Source organism: Hyaena hyaena, unplaced genomic scaffold, assembly GCF_003009895.1.
Source record: "Hyaena hyaena isolate Hyena2069 unplaced genomic scaffold, ASM300989v1 scaffold_662, whole genome shotgun sequence".
Taxonomy (NCBI): Eukaryota; Metazoa; Chordata; class Mammalia; order Carnivora; family Hyaenidae; genus Hyaena; species Hyaena hyaena.
In genome coordinates, this window is record NW_024081291.1 from 144703 (window position 1) to 166411 (window position 21709).

Genomic DNA, 21709 nt, shown 5'->3' on the forward strand with positions numbered 1-21709 from the left:
CTGGCCAAACTCTATGCTCACTGATGCCAGGATGGTAAAGGATCCTGAGGACAACAGGGTCAAGGGCAAGCTTTGTGTTAGGACCCTCACAGACATGGTCCTATATGCATCTCTTCCTTTGACAGGTTCTAATTTTATCCTTTCCCTGTAATAAATAGTAATTCTGAATAGGTTTCAGTGTGTGTGTGTGTGTGTGTGTGTGTGTGTGTAGGTTTCAGTATATTCTGTGAGTTTTGGAGCAAATTTTTGAACCTAAGGATATTCGGGGAACACTTCCCCCACAGCCCACCACCTCCAAACCTGCAGCTGGTGTCACAAGTGACAGTGGTCTTGTGTGGGCTCTTCCCTCTAGCCCTGTAGCTGGGCCCTAACTCCCTGCAGTAGGATAAGAAATCTTGGACAGACTTGGTGGTCTGGAAGACAGGGCTTGCTCTCCACGTCACAGTTTCGCTAAATCTGGATAGGCATGGAGACATTTTTCTTTCATTTTTCCTGTAATAATTTTTCATAATTAAAATTTCAATTTTAATTTTACAAAACTGACATGTCAAAATAAAAATTTTAATGCAGGAAGAGCAAATTTTGCATTCAATAGTAACAAACAATTTTCTTTCTGTGTAATCTCTTGAATTCCATTGCTTTAGTTATCTAAATTCTTCAGCTTTTGAAAATGACAGAAATGACTCTCCAGAGCTTATGAATTTCTGCTAACCAGAGGCCTTTTCCTGCCATTAAGAGCAACAAGGAATTTTGTTATCTGTAGTTAGTTAACCAAGAACCCTTAATTTCTTCCAGAGAAGCAAAAGTGAAACACTTGCAAGGATTTTTAAAATCCTGTCTTCCTTTGAAATAACAGTACTGTCCAGCAAGACTAGTTCCTGCCTCAGTGAGTCATCTCATAACCTAATTCGGTTATCTCGAAATGCTCCTTCAACCACACCGCCTTTAGAATTTGTCCTTATAAATTCCAATCCCTGATTCCACAAAAAAAGTTTCCATAGAAGCACACTGGGTAAAGTGACTAGATGTTATACATTCTTGATTTAAACAAATATTTCTATGCAGTGAAATATATAACCAAGTTTTTGGTTGTGTTGCTACATTTAAACATGTATGTTGCCTAAAAACTTGAGATAAAATTCAGAAATAAAAAACTGAACACTATTTTAGAAGTCAAAGAGTAGATCACAAATCATTAAAAGTATAATAAAAATTAACATTTATTTTTGTAATTTATTGTCTTCATACCCATAATAAAAGTGACTGTCTTAGATCTGCTAAGAAGAAGTTTTAGAAAAGGCAATCTATTTTAAATAACTACAATCTCCTCCTATTCTCCACTGTTATTTTAAATATATCTCCTCAACATTAATGTTCAAGGCAAGAAACAAGAGCTACCCCTGTGATATTCCCTTCATACGTGCATGTGACCACGTCTGAGGAGCTGGGATCTCAGAATTCTCACACAGAGGGAAGAGTGAATGTGGGGATATTATTAAAAAGCAAGTTAAGTATGTACTTGATTTGTGGACGGCTTATGTAAACATCACTTTAATAACAGGCTGGTTCACAGAAAGAGGTCGTAATCAATCATCAAATGTAATTTTTTTCCCCTGAAACACAGCAATTTTCGATTGCTGTTCTTTCCGCCTCCTGCTCGCTTCCCATGAAGGATGAAGGGGCAGCTGTGACTGCTGTTTGGTATTCTCAAGTCCTCTCGGTGCACTCTTACTAAACAGATTCTTGAGCTCAGGTTCATTTTGCTGAAAACCTGGGAGGAGAAAGCAAAAGTAGTGAATACGAAACACCTAAAGAGCACATAAGAGAAAGACATTTCATTTTCTCGCATCAGCATTCAAGGAAGGAATTTAGTTTTACTTCAATGGAATACATCACAATTAAGAATCTAAGTCTAAAAGGGAATAGATTGAAATTGTAATATACACATGAACAGGCAATTATCAGATACATGCCTTCTAATCTTTTAAACAGACATTGATCGTGTATCTCCTCATATATGTTGTGCTATCTTAATTACACTGGCAGTAAGAAAGGAAACAATGCAGACAACATGGAAGGCCAAGAAAAAAAAAAAAAAGAAAAAGAAAAAAGTATCTTATATTTTCAAAGGAACATCATTAAGTTACGATATTCGTGTATAAAGCAGATGTAGCCAGAAAACTAACATGTATTTACTAATATACTGGAACTGACCATGGTAATGGAAGAGACAGATTTTTAAAGGGTTACTAATTGATTCCACTCCCTTCTGTTATTGAACAGAAAATTATTATAAATTACTAAATTTACTCAAATGTAAGACAAAGTTCTTTTCCAATCATAAAATTATCCACCAGATATAAGGGTGGCAAGTTGTTTCTAGCCCTCAGAGCTTCTTAAATCATAAGATACCTAAACTACGTTATTTTGAACAAAGTAGTGTTTGGGAGAAACACACTATCCAGAAAAGACATGAATTAATTCATGTTTATAGAATCAGGGGGAAAAGGAGAGATCCAAATGTACTACAGATTTTAAGTAGTACAAGAGAAGTGTAATTTCTCCACTGCAAGTTAGACATCGTTCACTGTTAAAAGCCTTCTCAAGAGCTCCTTAAAAAGTAAATGTTGTAATTTTAATTTGTACAAACAAATGCACACAGTTAGGGATAACATTTCCAAAACACTACTGTACATAGAATTCAAAACGTCCTGAGTTTCGTACAAATCACATGGGGTCTAGAAACCTGATATAATACTCAAGAGTGGCTCCAGTGAGGAAGAACGAAGAGTTTAAATGTTAAATGAAACTGCCTCATAAAAAATGAAATTTAAATAAGGCAGTATTCTAAACTAATACATACTTTACATAATTAGGTAAACCACATTTGTATGTATAAACACACTATAAATTAAATACTCTAAATATATAAGCTAAGCAAAAAAATTGAAAAACTTTCCACTTGGTCTCCTCACTGGGAAAAGGTGTGGGTGGCTCCAGTTTACAGGTACCCTGAGTGTGAATATAAGGTAAATGAGGCAGATGCCACGAGTGTGCCAGACCTACTTTTCTTTTCCCACTGGGTACACAGCCGGGATGCATTCCCTACCCTGACCGCAATGAGCTGAGGCCATGTAGCTGAGTTACAGCCAAAGGCATGTGAACAAAAGGCCTGATCATAAAAACCTCACATTCGATCCTTTCATTCTCTCTCTCTCTCTCTGCCCCCCGAGAGCACACAGAAATCTCGAAGGCACAAGATGGAAGGACGCTGCAAGCAACACACAGGCTGTGAGGAAGAGAATGAATCACCACAATCTGGTGGTTGCTTGCGACAGCAGGTAGTCCACTACGGATAACAGCAAAGTGCTCCTCGGAAGGATGGTACAGTCATCACAATAACATACAAACGTGGCAGTGGCTCAGCGGCTCAGCGGCAGGTGGTAAGGGAATGGATGCCTGAGGCTGAAAAGTGCGCACGTCTCCTTTGCCAATGAAATGGAAAAAACTGTGGCCAGTCTCTTTTCCCAAGTGAGGACCTGGGAAGCAGGCTGTAGGCCTATGGAGTGTGCAGCACCAGAGTAGGTGGTTGGAAAGAATAAAATAGTATACTGATGAGTCTCTGGCAACAGACTACAAAAAAGAGCAGCATCCAGGAAAGAAGTGGGTGGCTCACAGGCAGAAACTGAAACGAACAGAGAATCCAGATATCTGGGAATTAACTTAAGGCTTAGAAAAGCCTCTGGACTTCAAAAAGTAAGACAGAAGACTAAGATTTTAGGCAGTAAAGGCCTATGGACATTCAGCCCTAGAGCAAAGTTAAGAGCAGAGTATGGCCTCAACCAAACCTGAAAGTCTCAACACAGCAGACACACGGAATGATACTTGTGGGTGGGGAAAGATACACTCAAACATAAAGAAGGAGAGTCTGACAACTCGCTCTAGGCAAAAATTGCTGGTGTGGGGACTAGCTCTAGGCAAAAATTGCTGGTGTGGTGACTAGCACATGGATGGACTAACTGGAAATGAAGTCAGAAATCCACTAAGTTTTTGAGGGACCTGTGTTGCGAGAGAAATCCTAAGCCTGGGCTGAAAAAACTCTCTTGAATACTGAAGACTTTGAAGTGTCTCCAGGACCGTATGTTTTTACCAGTCACTTGCTGCAACCCCCAAGGAAATCATATCAAATGTCCGCTTTAGGTGTGGCCACAGAGCAAAAACCTCCCCAGAAGACAGTCAGAGGCCAGGAAGAACAATGGATAAGGAAGTGCCTCCAGCTCCTTTACTATTTTTGCTCAAGTAGTGGTAGACATGTTATATGACTCCCAATTCTCCCTTAACTGACTGGGAGTTTGTACTGTGGTTACCTTGTCCCTCATCTGCCACTAAATATTTGGTATGAGCTGGGGACAGGCAGCCTGTGTTAGTGGCCAGGTGACCAAACTTTGAGCAGTCCCATCCAGGAGACCGAATGGAAAGTACCACCTCATCCAGGGGATAGATGATCCTGGGCTTTGAGCTGGAGCTGGATGCAGTAACTGGATGGGACGCCAAGGTGGCTTCCGTGGGAAGGAGAGAAGTGTGCTCTAGGTGGGGGAGGGGCAATGAACTGGAGTCTCTCACATCTGGTGAGAGAAAGATGGTCAGTGGCAGACAGTTAGGTGTTTAAGGAATTCCACTTTCTTTTTCCTCCTAACCACACAATTAGACTACATTTCTCAGCTCCCCAGAGGCTAAACTGTATCATCTAATTGAATTCTGGCTAATGAATTATGAGCTTAACTGATTCTTGCCACTTTTGTGCCTGGCGCATGAAAACCTCCTGCACAATTCACCATGTACTTCTTCCCTTCTGTTGGCCAAACGGAAACTGCAGGAGGAAGGAGCTACAAGATGAAAGGAGCCTGATCCTTGAATTACTCTGCGAAACACAGCCTCTCTGTCAAATCACAGCGGACTGGAATGTGAGTGAAAAATAGATTTTCATTATTTTAAGCCAGTGAGAGTTTGGGATTATGTATATAAGTCAGCCTAATAAAACCCAAATATATTTAATTTGATTTGTTACAAATTAATGTGAAAATACTTTGATTTTACTTTTTTATTATTATTATTTTTTTTAATGTTTTATTTCTAGGAGAGAGAGAGAGACAGCGTGAGCAGGGGAGGGTCAGAGAGAGAGGGAGTCACAGACTGAAACAGGCTCCAGGCTCTGAGCTGGCAGTCAGCACANTGTGAAAGGTAGGGAAACGGGCAGGGATGAGGAATGGGAAGAGAAGAGACAGAGATTGTGTGTGTGTGTGTGTGTGTGTATGAATATGAAAAGCAATCTGCAACGAGGGCTAGAGACACAAACATGAATACCTGAGATTATTATTATTTTTTTAAAATGTTTTATTTATTTCTAGGAGAGAGCGAGAGAGACAGCGTGAGCAGGGGAGGGTCAGAGAGAGAGGGAGTCACAGACTGAAACAGGCTCCAGGCTCTGAGCTGGCAGTCAGCACAGAGCCCGACGCGGGGCTCAAACCCACAAACTGCGAGATCATGACCTAAGCGAAAGTCGGACGCTTAACCGACTAAGCCACCCAGGCGCCCCGATTTTACTCTTAACTCAGAAAATAACATACTTCTTACTGAATGTTTAACGGCATGGTGTTGATGAAGATATACCTTATATGATAATTCAGTTCAAGAGAAATCAAATAGACCCAATATGCCAATATGTCCTGATAAGTTTGGTTTACACCTTTCCCCCTGGCAGCAGATGGGTAAAAGCAAACAAAACAATTAAAATTTAAAAATCACACTGATAATCAGAAGATGCTCCGTTCCCCTTTGTGTGGGTCAGTAATTCAGGCAAATTAAGGAACCTGGAGTTTTTATCCTTCCATTCCAGTAAAGCATAGTTAGCTTCATATAAAGGGTAGGAAGCCAGTAATACATACCTGGGGTTCTGCTTTTTGGAGCCTGTTCTCTGTAATTTCAAAAATAAGAAAAAGACCATTAGGACTTTAAAAAGATAAATGACTTTCAGAAAACTTCTTAAAAAAAAAAAAAAAACTAGGGATAAAACTGAAAGGACTAACGTACTCCCTCATCCCATCAACAGTCAATAAAAAAATGATCCTCCACACTCCCCACCCCCCAAGTTTCAGCTCCATCAAAGTTAGTTAGATCCCAATATTACAACAAAAACGTGTGAATTTCGTTCTCACCCCCCTTCCTTACAGGGACTCCAGGTCACAAAATACCCTTTCTTGGTTACATATGTACTCTGTCTACTCTTGACCCTATCCAGACAAAATATTTCCAAAGTCTTCATGAAGTGGGAATGAGTCACATGCAACAAACATTAAGACTGACATTTTGTGAGAGATGGAAGGGACAGTGATATGTTATTCTCAAGTAAGAAAAGAGATGAGCCTTGTGAGGCAGGTCTGGGATTTTAAAATTAAAATCAATTTTGATTGATTTCAGGGTTCCAAATATGGTCGTGTGTCTTTTCTATACTCTTACTTCTTTGGAAAATGTTAACATCACAAGTTTCTGTTCTATTAAAAATTATCCCTGATTTTACAAAAACAGTTTTCTGAAGACAACAGCTGTTACTGAAGAAATAAACTAACCAAGTGTGAAGCTATCCCCGACCAGGTTGGAATTACAAATGAAATTAAGCTCACTGACTTATCACAGAAGAGTTGTGAAAAGTGGTGGTGAACAGCGGGGACAGAGGCAGCCACATTACCAAATATACAGGAGTCTGGAGAAGCTCAGAGAGAGCAAGCATTTCCTTAAGAAAAGACTGATTCTTAAAATAATGGCCCTGGGGTGTCAAAAACAAAACCAACTGTTCTTTTCAGAAAGTTCTGTTTAAAGAGTAAGAAATGTGAGACATTTTCAAAAGGTTCTCATTAAAAACAAATTCAAAGTTTGAAGACTTTGGTCATCCAAGGGATAAACTTAAATTAGCTAGACAAATTATCTGGCTACAGGATAAATGTGGCACTGCCGTATAGATAGATATACATTTTTTTAAGATGTCCTTTTTCTTTTTAAGTTTACTTATTTATTTTGACAGAGAGAGAGGACAAGCAGGGAAAAGAGAGGGAAAGAGAGAGAATCTCAAGCAGGCTCCACAGCAAGCACAGAGCCTGACATGGGGCTTGAAACCAGGAACCGTGAGACCATGACCGGATCCGAAACTGGGTTGGTTGGATGCTCAATCAACTGAGCTGCTCAAGTGCTTTCCCATATGTGTATTCGTATATATTATCCAATAGAACGTCTAAAAGGACCAAGTCTAAACACAGGATGTGCTGTAAAAACTACATGTATATATGGGAGAGATGCTTCTGCCATCGTTAAGATGTGCAGATTATTTCATATTTTTTAAAAAAATTAAGAACTAATAATTATTTTAGGATAGAAAAAATACTCTTACCTTCTAGAGCTTTTAGATCCAGATAAAGAATGGAAAAACACTGACTCAAACTTCCTTGATTCTGTACTTGGCGTGTTTTTGTCATTTCTTATACTCTGACGGGTTTCAAGTATATCTTCTTCAGGTAACGCTTTTTCGAGGGGGTTTTGTTCCTTAACTGACGGACAACTACTTTCCTTCTTTCGTGTCCGTCTGACTTTCCCAATGAAGAAGTCATCATCACTGTCGCTATCCTCAGACATTGAAGACTGTTTGTAAAACCTTTCTTCTGTGCTATCATCAAAATACTCCTTTTCTTCTTCCTGTAATTCTTCTCCATCACTGTCACCACCAAGGGTGGTGGATCCTTTCCTTTTTTTGGTTTTATTTACTGGTTTCATTTTTGGGTCGGCAGGTGTCTTCCGGGACTCAGATGGAAGTACAGAACCCCTTTCAGAAGGCTGGGATGCAGAGTCTGGAATGTCTATAGCACTGGGTCCATGTTCCATCTTGGTTACTTTTTCTTTTGAATTTACTGGTTTCTTTGCCAATATTTTGGCTTCTTTCGGTTTTTGCTCACTGACCATAGTTCCTTCATGCTGTAACTTACTGGCATCATCATTTGAACACAAAGTGTCCTTGGAATGATTTTCTGCTGAAGCATTCTTTGATGAGTTAACTTCAACAACATTTTGTCTCGCATCTTTAAAAGCTTTGACAGCAGCTGCAAAAGAAACAGCACATGACTTGTTGCAGCATTAAAACAAATGATAAAACATCACTGTTTCAGTACAGTATTTCTTAAATTATTTGAAAACACTTAAGAGGACAGGTGCAATTACATTAAATCTGTATGACAGATCTGAACCCACAAAAGAACTCTAGTGTCTTTAAAAAATGAAACTGAGAAGAAATGCTCAGAGGTATTCAACTTAAAACTCCAAAAGTCATCATCCTTTCAGGCTTTGGGGTTATGAAAAATAGTAAAAACTTTACTGAATACAAATAGGAAAAATAAAATGGCTATTTTCATTTCTTTAGCAAAATTGTGTTGATATGATTGTGGCACATTATAAATTGTGGTTTTAGACATAAAAATAAAGATCTAATCTGTGACAACATTTAATTCCTTCAACACATTATATAATAATGAAAATTATGTGACTATGTGGCCACATCAAAAGTAATATGATGAATTAAATCAATATTTAGCAAAACAATTGTGTTCAAAATTATGTTATAAATATATATACATATTTATATACTAGAATTTAGGAAAAAATACAGCTTTAATTTTTCATTAGACATCCACATTATCAGGCACTGTACCACATTTAAAAATATTTGAAGGAGATATTTATAAAAGGTCCCCAGAACGAAAAAACACCCAGAGAACAAATGAATAGCCATTTATTCAGAATCATATACACAAGTGCCTTTAAGTACAAGGCTTAAAAGTCATGGAATTCATACCTTTTAGCACATCTATTTTTTTCTTCAGAAGAGGATGCACTGCTAGTCTAGCAACTGCCCTTTCAGTTGCAGTAGAATCAGGCTGTGAATTAAAATAAAAAACTTAAATAAACATTAAGAAGTGAATAAGAAAAAATCTATCATAATTTTTTTTAATGAGAGGTCACAGGAATTTGTCAGTATTCTAATTAGATTAAGTCACTTGGATAATCCATGATGAAGAAAAAATAAAATTCATGGTGACAAAAATAATACTGCCCCTCACCAATTAAGTCATCATGTAATCAGAGGTGCTTGGGTGGCTTGGTTGGTTGAGCAGCTGACTCAACTCTTCTTTTTGGCTCAGGTCATGATCTCATGGTTTGTGAGATCGAGTCCAGCATTGGGTTCTATGTTGCTAGCGTGGAGCCTGCTTGGGATTCATTCTCTCTCTCACTCTCTCTCTCTCTCTGCACTCCCCCACTCATACTTTCTCATAATAAAGAAGTAAACTTAAAAAATTATCATGTAATCAATTAACAAATAGTTTTTGTGGTCTTAGTATCTTTCCAGAACTATGGTAGGCATCCTGTATGATAGTAAAAAAAAAAAAAAAAGTCCCTGCTTTCAAAGAGCTTAAAAGATCTAGTTAAAAACAGACTAAATTAAAAAAAAAAAAAGACTAAATTAATATGAAAGAACCAAATAACATATTAGTATTAAGCTGGGTGATAATATTTAGAACTATTGAAATGTTTAAAATTCCAGTTAATAGAGACATAATAATTATCTGAAGTTAAGTATCTGTATTTTGAATGTCTAATATCTACACTGTATTCTCAGAATGTTCTACCACAGTGCCTGGCTAATAGGCAACGCTTCATAGACACATGATGATGACTTAATGGGAACTGATTATATATAATAGTTAATATATTTATGAATTTATAAAAGCAATGATTTGGGATGCTTTCTTTGAATATCATCTGTAGGCTGACAATTCCAAATTTCTAACCACTACCCTAACTTGAGCTTGAGACTCCTATATGAACCTCCTGCTTGGCATATTAAAAGAGAATTCTTTGATATCCTTCTCAAACCTACTTCTTCAGTCTTTCCTATCTTATTATATGTAATTTCAATTTTGGTTGTTCAGGACTAAAACTTCAACAATTCTATCACATTTCTCCTTCCTTCACAGCTCACAATTATTCCTTTAGCAAATCCTGTAGTTTTACAAATGCAAAATATATTCAGAATGAGTAATATATTTCATCACTCCTGCTCTTACAACTTTAGTTTGAGCAATTCATCTATACCTCTCACCTGCAGCACCAACACAGTATCTTCGAACCTGGTCACTTGCTCCCCTACACCTGACTTCCCATGTAGCATCACAGTGAGTTTTCAAAAGGTAACCAGACCGTGATATACCTGTATCTGTTCTTCCTCAAGCTTTACTGCCTTCTGATGCTCAGATTATTCTACTGTAAGCTCTTCTCTACCTGGAATGGTTTACTCCCAAATATATACATGGACGATCATCTCCTATTATTCATGTATGCGCTCAATGTTATCTAAACTAACACTTGCCATAACTATTTACTTCACATCACTTAGCACTGCATGCCAGTGCAGAATTCTCCTATCTGTAAGGCAAGGGCTTTGTTTTCTTCATTGTTACAGAAATAGCGCTTAGGTCAGTAACTGGTAATAGACTGCATTCAATAAATGCAGATGAATACATCTTATAAAACAAATGAATACATTTCACTAGTGTGTCAAGTAGAGCTGCCAGCGTCAAATGCCTTTATTTTAAATATTCATTGTTAATGGACCAATAACCAATGGACCATTGATTATATAATGGTTATACAATACATACATACAAATGTATGAGTACATTAGTAAATGCAAGATGATGGCAGTTTGAAGTCTACTGTGTTTGGAGGACTTATCCAGGCAATGTATAAAAATCAGTTGCATTTCTATGAAATAGCTAGAAGGAAAATAAGGAAATAATCTTTTTAATAGTACCATAAAAAAATGATAACATGTTAGGAACAAATACAATAAAGGGAGTGAAAGATCTTTACACTAAAAAGTCTAAGACTTTAAAGACAGAAATCTAAGAGGATGCAAATAATTGTAAAGATATTCCATAATTAGATTAGAAAAACTAATATTTTTTAAATATCCACAGTATCCAAAACTACCTATAAATTCAACGCAATCCCTATCAAAATTCCAATGGCATTTTTCATAGAAATAAGAAAAATATTTCTAAAATTTCTATGGAATCACAAAAGACCCCGAAGAGCCAAAGCAATCTTGAGAAAGAAGAGCAAAGCTGGAGGCATTATGCTTCCTAATTTCAGACTATATTACAAACGTAGAGTAATAAAAACAGTATGGTATTGACATAAAAACAGACTCACAGACCAATGGAATAGAACTGAGAACCCAGTAATAAACAAATGCATATATCATACAGTGCTATTTGCTGGAGTCAAAAATACATGATAGGAGAAAAGACAGTCTTTTAAATAAATGGTATTGGAAAAACTGGATATTCATATGCCAAAGAATAAAATGAGACCCATAACTTACAGCACTCACTGAAACTGACTTAAACTGGACTAAGAAGACTTATATGTGAGTCTGAAACTGAAACTGTAAAACTCCTAGAACAACACGTAGGGAAAAAATAACAATGGTTGTGGCAATGACTCTTTTGGGATATGATACCAACAGCACAAGCTATGAAAGCAAAAATAAACTAGTGGGGCAACATCAAACTACAAACTTGCTGCAAAACAAAAGAAACAATCAACAAAGTGAAAAGGCAATCTACAGAATGGGAGAAAATATCTGCCAACCATATCTCAGATAAGGGGCTAAAAACCAAAATATGGAAGGAACTCATACAACTCAACGGTAAACAAAGAAATAAAACAAAATAAAAGTAAAAATAAAATCTGATTACAAAATGGGCAGAGGACTTAAACAGCTATTTGTCCAAAGAAGAAATGGCCAACAGGTACATGAGAGGAAGCACAACATTACTAATCTCTAGGGAAATGCAAATCAAAATCATAATGAGATCATCTCACACCTGTCAGGATGGCTAGTATCAACAAAACAAGAGTTAACAAGTGTTGGCGAGCATGTGGAGGAAAGGGAACCCTGGCACATTGTTGGTGAGAATGACACTAGTACAGCCACTAGGGAAAACAGATGAGGTTCCTAAACAAATTAAAAATAGAAGCAAATGAAGTCACTATCTCAGAGAGATGCTGTGTTCACTGCAGTATTCTTCACGATAGCCAAGACATGGACACAGCCAAGAGTCCACTGATAAATGAAATGAATAAAGAAAATGTGGTGGGTATATACACACATACATACATACATATACATATGTATACATATGTACATATACATACATATATATATACACATATATATACATATACTGACACATACATACGTATATATACATATACATACACAATGGAATATTACTTAGCCATGAGAAAGAGCAAAGTTCTTCCAGTTGCAACAACGTGGATGAACCTGGTAAGCATTACAATGAGTGAAATAAATTAGACAGAGAAAGGCAAATAAAGCACAGTAGCACATATATGTGGGATTTACAATTACCGAAAAATCACAGAAGAGTGAATGCTTATTGCCAGAGACTGGTGTTAGTGGTGGAGGATGGGGAGATTTTGGTCAAAGGGTACAAACTTCTAGTTAAAAGATGAATAAGTTCTAGAGTGCTAATACTCACCATGTGATTATACATAACAATATTATATACTTGAAAGTTTCTAAGAGTAAATCTTAAATGTTCTCACCACACAAAAAAATTGTACTTATATAAGGTGATAGATGTGTTAATTAACCTTATTATGGTAATCTTTCACAATATATATGTTTATCAAACCATCAAGTTGTATAACTTAAACTTACACAATGTTTGTTATATGTCAGTTACAGCTAGAATCAAAATATGACAATAAAGTTAGAAACAAAAAATACAAAATCTTCTACTAAAATATTTCAAGTTACTATATCAGCATCTTTAGGCAAAAAGAAAAGAAAACAGCTTCTCAAATTATCATTCATTTAGCTGGAAATCTATTTAGCAACAACACTCTTGTAGTTATGTGACAAACCTACTTTGTGCTTAGTCATATCTGCGAATATACATTTTGACACATCTCTACTGCTTCTAAATTTTATAAACTGGAAATTTTGGTAAGGTCAGCTACTCAAAACCATTGCCAAATATCTTAGAGAACAAACTACTCCTATTATACTGAAATTTGAAAAAATGTGAAAGCTATTTAAGATACTTAAACATCAACAGATAACACAGTGTAGAAATTTCATAAAGATCTTGCTTAGTCTGTGAGGGTGCACAAAACATTTCATTTTTCTGGTAAAACCAAACACAACACTGAGAGGATCAGCCCTGTCATTTTTAGATCTGATGCAAAAAGGATTTTGGAGGTGTTGAAAATGCATTACCAGAATGTTTGATCTCGAAGAGTTTATTAGAGAAATGAAAAAAAACAAACATACAAAAAACAAAACACAAAAGCAGAGCCAGAGAGAGTCAGCGACCTGTCTAAAGTCATGCAACTAATGGGCAAAGCAACAGTAGCCAGAATGCAGAAACTCCTAGAAATTTAAGCCTCTTCCCTTTGCTGACCAGCAATCTTTGTAAAAAGAATGTATTGTACAGATCTCCTTAAGGTACATATAGTCCTTCAAAGTTCCTTACATTTAGATACCTATTGTTTTTATTAACTTATACCTGTTCTTGATGGTCTGTTACTAATCTGCTAACCTGAGTAGCTTATAATTTGGGGAGCAGAATTCTAATGGGGAAAAAAGGCAAATGGAAAAACTGTTAATGGCATATACATATTCACATGTTTTATAAATACTAAGGATTTCAGTTGGACCAATAAAAAATGTGACACATGTATTTCTTAAAATGTTTGATTTTTAAAAAGTCTTAGTTAAAAAGATCACATTTTATAAAGGACAACCATTTAAATTAGCTTTTTATTTCTCCTAAGTAAACAATGCCAAATTTAACATTTTAAACTTGCGTTTAAGTTTATTCGTAATAAAGCAATTTGAATTCATTCAATGCATTTTTTGAATTCAAATTTTAACAAGAGGTAAAGCGAACAGAAACCAATGATTTTATCCAATAATTAGACTAACAGTCTTGACTCAATTTCAAGATTACCCAGCCAGTTGGGAAGAAGCTAAACTCACAGTCCGGTTTCTGAACTCAGTCTAGTATTCTCAATCAGTTTTCTTCTAAACTATTTGAGATAACTTTTCTCTCATTCTGTGACTCCCCTCCAAGCCCCCTCCTCCAAGTTTTCTGGAAAGAAATCAAATATGATTATTAACAAAGAGGCTTGTGAACTAAGAGGGTGCAGGTTCGTGGCTCTGGCAGTGCGCTGGGTCGCCGCTGCAAGCTGCCATGTTTACATTCTGCCGAGGACCCTGGGCTAAGTGTGACAGCTCCCAAGAACAAGCAGGGCAGAGGCTGTCGGGAGACTCTTCGAATCCTTTATCCCTCCTTATTTCGTTACTGCTCACCTTTCGAAAGCCTCACTTGTTCCCTTTTTCTATTTACTGATATTTATAACAACACACCTCAAGACGTGAAGGCACAGACTTATACATTCAGGACCCCAACATCATCTTCTGAGGCTCACAATCTTGCTCTAGTTTCAAGGTTAAGACAAATGTACCAATAACGAAATGTGACACACTTCCTTTGAGAGATGAAAAATGTTATGGTGGTTTATAGAAGAAATCCAGTCACATACTTTAAATTTAAATAAACTTAGTTTGAAGCATAAAAGGCTAAGAATCCTCTATGAGCAGTTTTTACACCTGCATGAAAAAGGTCTTTACAATATTAGAGGATGTGTGAAGGAACCACAGGTTTCCTTATTTAACACTGACACAACATTTGCCATGGAAAATTCTCAGGAAACTGTGGTTTTCACACACCTCCAGTTTCTTCCATTTCAAATAAATTACATAAAAAAAGGGAAAACACCTCATCTCTTTATGGAAAAATTTTATTTTGGCACACGGCTATTTATTATGAACACAAGCATTTGGTGTTCAATTCTGAAAGGAATTTTGAGAATGTACATGTAAATATAAACAAGAGTCTAAAAATGAAAAAGCTCTCTTACACGCACTGTTCATTTCTGTGAAATGTTGCCTAAAACAAATGGACTCCTAATGAACTGATAGAGGTAGAACGCTAGTAGCAATGTTTTTGGTATTAAACTTAATTTCAATTCTAGGTTTTACCTAAAGATATATTAATGTTTGTATTTATTAAAAATATCTAGGGAGGTAATAAGAACCAATCCATTCAGTTGGATCAGAAGAACTGTGTCTACCTAATGCTTGACGCCACATTTAAGGCAACGGGAGACCTTTCCACATTTGTTCAGTTCATATAAAACCTAGGACGCCATGATTCTAAACTAAAGTCTGAAAGATATGGGATCCATTCCAGCATCTTCTCCTAAACTTCTGTTTTGTAGGCAGGGACCAGGGTTTAGACCTTGAACCTGTCATCTGCTAATGACTATAGGTATATTTTTTACCTTTCTGGACCCTTTTGTCTCATTTGTTACATAGAATTATTATCATCTTACCAGAGAAAACTAACATATAGAAAGCATCTCATGAGTCAGGCAACTGGTAGATGTTAATAGTATTAACTTGCTTGTCCTTACCCTGAGGTTGTTTACTATCACTTATTTTTTACTCCCCAGAAGATGACATATTCCTCTAGAAAATACTGTGCCTCCTATTCCCTTCCTATATTCCATACAGCCCAGCTGATTGCTTTGCAAGCAACAGATGTTTTGAATCGAGAAGCTCCTGAAATTCTGGCCCCAGCTGTCTGGAAATGTCAGAATTCTCATCCTTCAACTCTCTAGCTTTAAAACTTCATCATATACATATTAACTGCCTACTGAACTCTTCTACCCATTTTCCGCATTTGAAAAACGAAGACACTAAACCACCCCCCCCCACACACACACACCCCACCTGTGTGCACATATACACACGTGAATGCTTTCTACCTGAGATCACTGTGGTAAGATCAATGGAGGTAAGCCTGTACGTGGAAGACCTGTGCAAGCTGTAAGATATGACACAAATTAGTCTGTTCTGCTCTGCTCGTCAGACAGCCTCACATGTGCAGAGCTCTGTGGAACACACTTCATGTGTGTTCCTCTCTCCACAACACAGTCCTCTCTCCACAACACTGCTGTCTGCCGCAGTTTTTAGAAACCCAACACATTTCCATACACAAGAACCCGAATCCAATGGAAGAATATCACAAATGAAATAAAATACTAACAAAACAGGTGAAATCAAATAGCTTGGGAGGAATGTGAAATGGCTTAAGCAGGGCAGTCTCCATGGGCTTTAAATCCCTGCAGGATTCCATCAAGAGCTTTGATGAAATAAAAATACTTTCCCTCCCTCCCTCTCTACCTTCCTTTCCTCCCTTCCTTTTGTTTGGAGGAAGGTACAAACAGGGCACATATGTAACCAGGTTTCACTTGACCCTTGACAGTAAGATCCTCAACTTTTTACCTAAACTGCTATTAAAAGTCTCATGACTACAAATCTTGTCCTGTGCAAATGAACGTACCTATACAAAGTAACAATGATAAGCTAATATAGACATTTGTGTCCCCATTTTTTGGACAAATGACATTTCACACAATGGAAAGTTGAATGAAGGGTTGGGGTTGTACATGGAAGAAGATATACTATAAAAAACAGAGTTGCTTTTTAAAAAAAATGTTTATTTATTTGAGAGAGCAGGAACACATGCATAAGGAGGGGAGGGGCAGAGAGAGAGGGAGAGAGAGAATCTCAAGAGGCTCCATGCTGTCAGAGCAGAACCTGATGTGGGACTCAATCCAACAAACCATGAGATCATGACCTAGCCAAAATTAAGAATCAGACACTTGACTGAGCCACCCAGGAACCCCTAAAAAACTGATTTTCTGTACATTACACATATACTAACTAATATTAACTTTCCAAAGTGAAAATAAACCACTTAGGAACTAGATTTAATTAAAAAAAAAAAAAAAACCCACAAACACAGGATTTTTTTATTCTGGGTATTTTCAAGTTCAAGTTAAGTTATAAATACTGCCAAGTTTTACTGTTAAGAGTTTAAATGGAGATATTATTATCAGGGTACCACAAATAAACTTCTTTTTATTCTCATCATAATTGAAACAGTAATGAAATACTTCTAGAATTTAGCATTCAGAAAGTTCAAAAATTTATTTTGGTAAATCTTAAATGATTATTTTTTTAAACTCTCAAGAGAAAACAAAACTACATCCTATAATTTTTTTTAGTTAACACTATTCTATTTAACATGTATGTCATTATTATGTCTGAGATACAGACCAAACTACAGTTTAAAACCATCACAGGATTACATTTTTTCTCTTTTCATGAAAAAAGTCCTATGAAATAAGAATATTTACTATAAAATTATGCTACTACAAAATAAAAAGCCTGTTGTAAAATCATGTTTAAGACTTGAGTGTTGTTGTTTTTTTTTTAATGTTGCTTTCCTCATAAAGACAATGATGACAACAACAAATTCTTCCTCCCTTCAAAGAAAACCTTTTTATGTTCTGACCATCTTAAAATGCTTTAAAATTCAGGGGTGACTTGGTGGCTCAGTCTGGCTCTTGATTTTGGCTTAGGCCGTGATCTCATGTCATGGGGTCAAGCCCACTGTGGTGCTCTGTCCTGAACATGCAGTCTGCTTGGGATTCTCTCTCTCTCTCTCTCTCTCTCTCTCTCTCTCTCTCTGTGTCACTGCCCACATTGTGTGTGCACTGTCTCTCTCTCAAAATAAACAAACATTTTAAAAAAATGCTTTAAAATTTAACATGTCTCATAACAACTGTAGAGAAGTCAGTGGGCAAAGTGACACTTACAGTTGAGGATTCCAATGTGTGTTTCCTGGTAATCAATAAAACAAGTAGGCAGAATTATCAGTAAAGATATGAATCAATCGAAGAACATCAACAACTAATGTGACCTACTTGACATTTTTAGGACACTGATCCTAAGAGAAAACATACCGTTTTCAAGAGCACATGAAATATTCACCAAGATAAGCCATGTCCTGGACCATAACACACACACAAAATCATAGAAAGTGTGCTCACAGATCATGAAGGAAACAATAATGAAAGGATACCCAGAAGATCCCCTAACTGCTCAGAAATTAAACAGCATACTTCAAAAAAAAACTTTTTTTTTTTTTAATGTTTTATTTATTTCTAGGAGAGAGAAAGAGAGAGACAGCGTGAGCAGGGGAGGGTCAGAGAGAGAGGGAGTCACAGACTAAAACAGGCTCCAGGCTCCGAGCTGGCAGTCAGCACAGAGCCCGACGCGGGGCTCAAACCCACGAACCACGAGATCATGACCTAAGTGAAAGTCGGACGCTTAACTGACTAAACCACCCAGGCGCCCCTAAACAGCATACTTCAAAATAAGCCACTGGTCAAGGATGAAGTTTTGAAGGAAAATTAAAACATTTTGAATTCCAGGAAGACGAGTATACACATACCAAATTTAAGGGTGCAGGTAAAGGAGTGCTTAGAGGTAACTCTAGAGCACTAAGTGCTTCGGTTACAGAAGAGGAAAGGTCTAAAATCAGTACCTGAAGTTTCCATATTAAGAAACTAAAACAAGAGCAAAATGAACCCAAATGCATGAAACAAGAAACAATACGGGTTAGAGCAAAGGCCAATGAAAGTGAGAACAGAAAAACACAGAAACATCTGTGACTCCAAAATCTGTTTTCAGGTTGGAACTCTCTTATGTAGATCCCAGAGTGAGTGGAAATGCAAAAGGGGAAATAGGAAGGGATAGGGCAGAAGAAATGGTCCTCAGTCCTAACTGTGCCACCTAACAGTGGTCTACTTGACTCAGCTCACATCATGCTTTCTGATCTCCTGTTTCCTCACTGTAAAAAAGGGGGTAAAAATAATCTTTCACAGAGCAGTAAATATAATGATTAAATAAGACAGTCATAAAAATTACTTGGAAAAAAATAAAAATACTCTTTGTACTCGTTAGTAATAACAGACTAATTACTGTCTCACACATAAATGCCACATTTCAAGTTCAACGTACCTTTAAGGACTTTGAAGGTGTGATGTTACAAGCAAAGCAATATTCATAAATTACCATAAAATATTTTTTTAGTGGCAATATTGGAGCTCAAGTGGGGAAAAATCATCACACACTCACAGTGGTAACCAGCTTGTTGGTAAGTTTTCTCTTCAAGGAAAAGGATGACAAGAAAAAGAAAGCCAACCATATAAATAAGGAACCTGTCTTAAAAGAAAGACAATCCATTGTAGATATACCTTTTTGCAGATTTTTTCAAAGTTGATATCATCACTGAGAGCAGATTTAGTTACTGTATCAGGTTTCAATTCCTGTAAAAAAAAGAAAATAATTTTAGCTATGAGTCTAAGTTTAAAGCATCATTCATTATTAATTATTATGAGGTAGGTACATTCCTTCCCATGTTTGCTTTTAAGAAATCTGATATGAAATAAGTTCTTAGTTTTTAGACGAGAGTAACTTCTATCCAGTAATAAATTATCATACTGTGAAAAACCACAGAAACAGGAATTTAAGAGCTAATCCTCTTAAGACAATTACACTCAGATTCCAACGAAGCCAGAAAATTCAATGTGCCAAGAAATCTCCAGCATAATAAAAGTTCTTTAACTGAAATCAGATTAAAAGAATTCAAACTGTTAATTTAAGATTTCAAGGTTCAAGAATTATTACTACTTATTTCAATAACATTTCAGGATAACTGCAATTATATCATTTTATATCAAAATGTAAAATTTCTAGAGAAATACTTAATTATTGATTAAAAATCTAAGCTACACAATACTTTTATATTATGCAAGGAATTACGATTTATTTTAGAAAATTGAAAAAGAGAAAAGTAGAGAAAAAAGTAAAATTACTACCACTGTTTACATGGTTACAATTTTATTATACACTCTTCTACAGGTTTCTAGAAGAGAATTTAAGTTTGATATACAATTCACGAAGGAATGAAGGGTGATGTTAGAGCATAAAAAAAATGAGAGTTCTCTTAACAGTTATTAAACTGTCTTAAATGCTATTCTATTGTGCAGGAAAAATACAGTGAACATTTGCATATTTTTTCATAATATTGTTGAGAAGACAGCTAAATAAAAAATTTGCCAGTTGGTTTTAAAACACTGAGCGACAGTGAGGTAGATATGCATGTGACATGGTAAAAATTGTAAAGGTACTATTACATGAAAATGATTTAAATTATATTTTAAATAAAAATAGGACTATAGGATTCTGTGAGTTAGCTTTATCATTTAATGACAGGGTAAATGTTTATCCATATTTGTTTCATTCTTCTCACGCTTTCCCAGTCTCAAAAATAAATAAACATTAAAAAATTTTTTTGAAGAAACTCAAGAAAACTACCAAGAAAATGAAAATGAGATAAAGAAAGCAGCAGAGGAGGACCCCACATACCTGTAACTGAGGTCTCTGAAGACGAAAAACAAAACAATGAAAAAACCCCCAATACTTAAGACTATAATTCTAAAAATCTTTCTGAGAAAACAAGCAAAGGAGAAAACAAACAAAAAACAGAAAAACTAAAATGAGCTGCAATGACCAATAATGCAACCAATCTTTGTAAAACTATTACACATTAAAGACAAAGAAAAAAAATCTTCAGAGCCTGGAGGCTAAAATAACAATTTGGTTCTAAGAGTAAGAAAATAAGGCTGTTATCAAGACATCAAGAATAATATACAAAGCAAATTCAGAGCAGCATTTTCAAGGTAAACAGGTACAAGTCAAGAATTTTATACCTAGTCAAGCTGCTCTACAACTATCAAGTCTACAGAAAAAAAGTTCTGGACCTGCAAAAATTCAGAGAATATTGCACACATCTGCCTCTGCAGAGGAATCTTCCAGAGGAGAAGCGTTGGCCAATAAGACATAACTCTGGTAAAAGAACTGATGATGAGTATCTATTTGCCGAGCTAGAATGAAAACAAATATGGGGACACAGGATAAAGAATTGAAGGTACACTTGATATACTCTAAGTAAAATAAAAATGCTTGAAAAAATAGGAGAAAGGGAGAGTGAGTGCACTGACTACTGTTTAGGTAAGAGGCGGGAGTCAAAGGACAAGGCTTAAAATGGACTGGAAAGAAAAATATTACATAAGAAAAGGGAAAGTAAGGATGCTATAAAATATGTAAATACAAAGATAAACCATGGAACAAAAATATATCTTTCTAAATACCAAAAACCTCTTAAAAATTGCAAAAAGAGACACCTAGACAGATACAACATAGAATACCCAATAATTAGAATGTAAAATAATGTGACAGAGTTGAGAGCAAACATAAGGAGTATACTTTAATGTAAATTAGTTTAATGTACCTACTAAAGAGAAAAAGATGTCCAGACTAGATCAAAAAGCAAAACCTAAGTCTAAGCCATATATAGGAGACACACAAAACAGTGAATCAAAAATGCTAAAAATAAAGGAATTTGCAAAGACGTATGAGGCAAACAAAAAAATCAGAAATCAGGAGCTGAGATCTTTCATCTGATGATGAAGAATAATTAAGAAAAAAATGAAACAAGACAAAACTACAGCATATGAAGAAACAGAAATCTGTTAC

At 36.1% G+C, this 21709-nt stretch overlaps 1 protein-coding gene across 2 annotated transcripts in view; it reads right to left on the reverse strand.

The window, feature by feature from the left end:
- Window positions 1-1213: 1213 nt before the first annotated feature.
- SRFBP1 (serum response factor binding protein 1) overlaps window positions 1214-21709 on the reverse strand; it is a 64740-nt gene continuing 44244 nt past the window's right edge. For both annotated transcript variants that reach the window (XM_039216920.1, XM_039216919.1), the window contains 5 exons: window positions 19366-19437; window positions 8894-8975; window positions 7442-8144; window positions 5946-5974; window positions 1214-1771 (listed from right to left, as the gene is read on the reverse strand). In XM_039216920.1, coding sequence (XP_039072851.1) covers window positions 1587-1771; window positions 5946-5974; window positions 7442-8144; window positions 8894-8975; window positions 19366-19437 — 1071 coding nt within the window. In that variant the 3' untranslated portion in view covers window positions 1214-1586. The remainder of the gene's footprint in view (window positions 1772-5945; window positions 5975-7441; window positions 8145-8893; window positions 8976-19365; window positions 19438-21709) is intronic.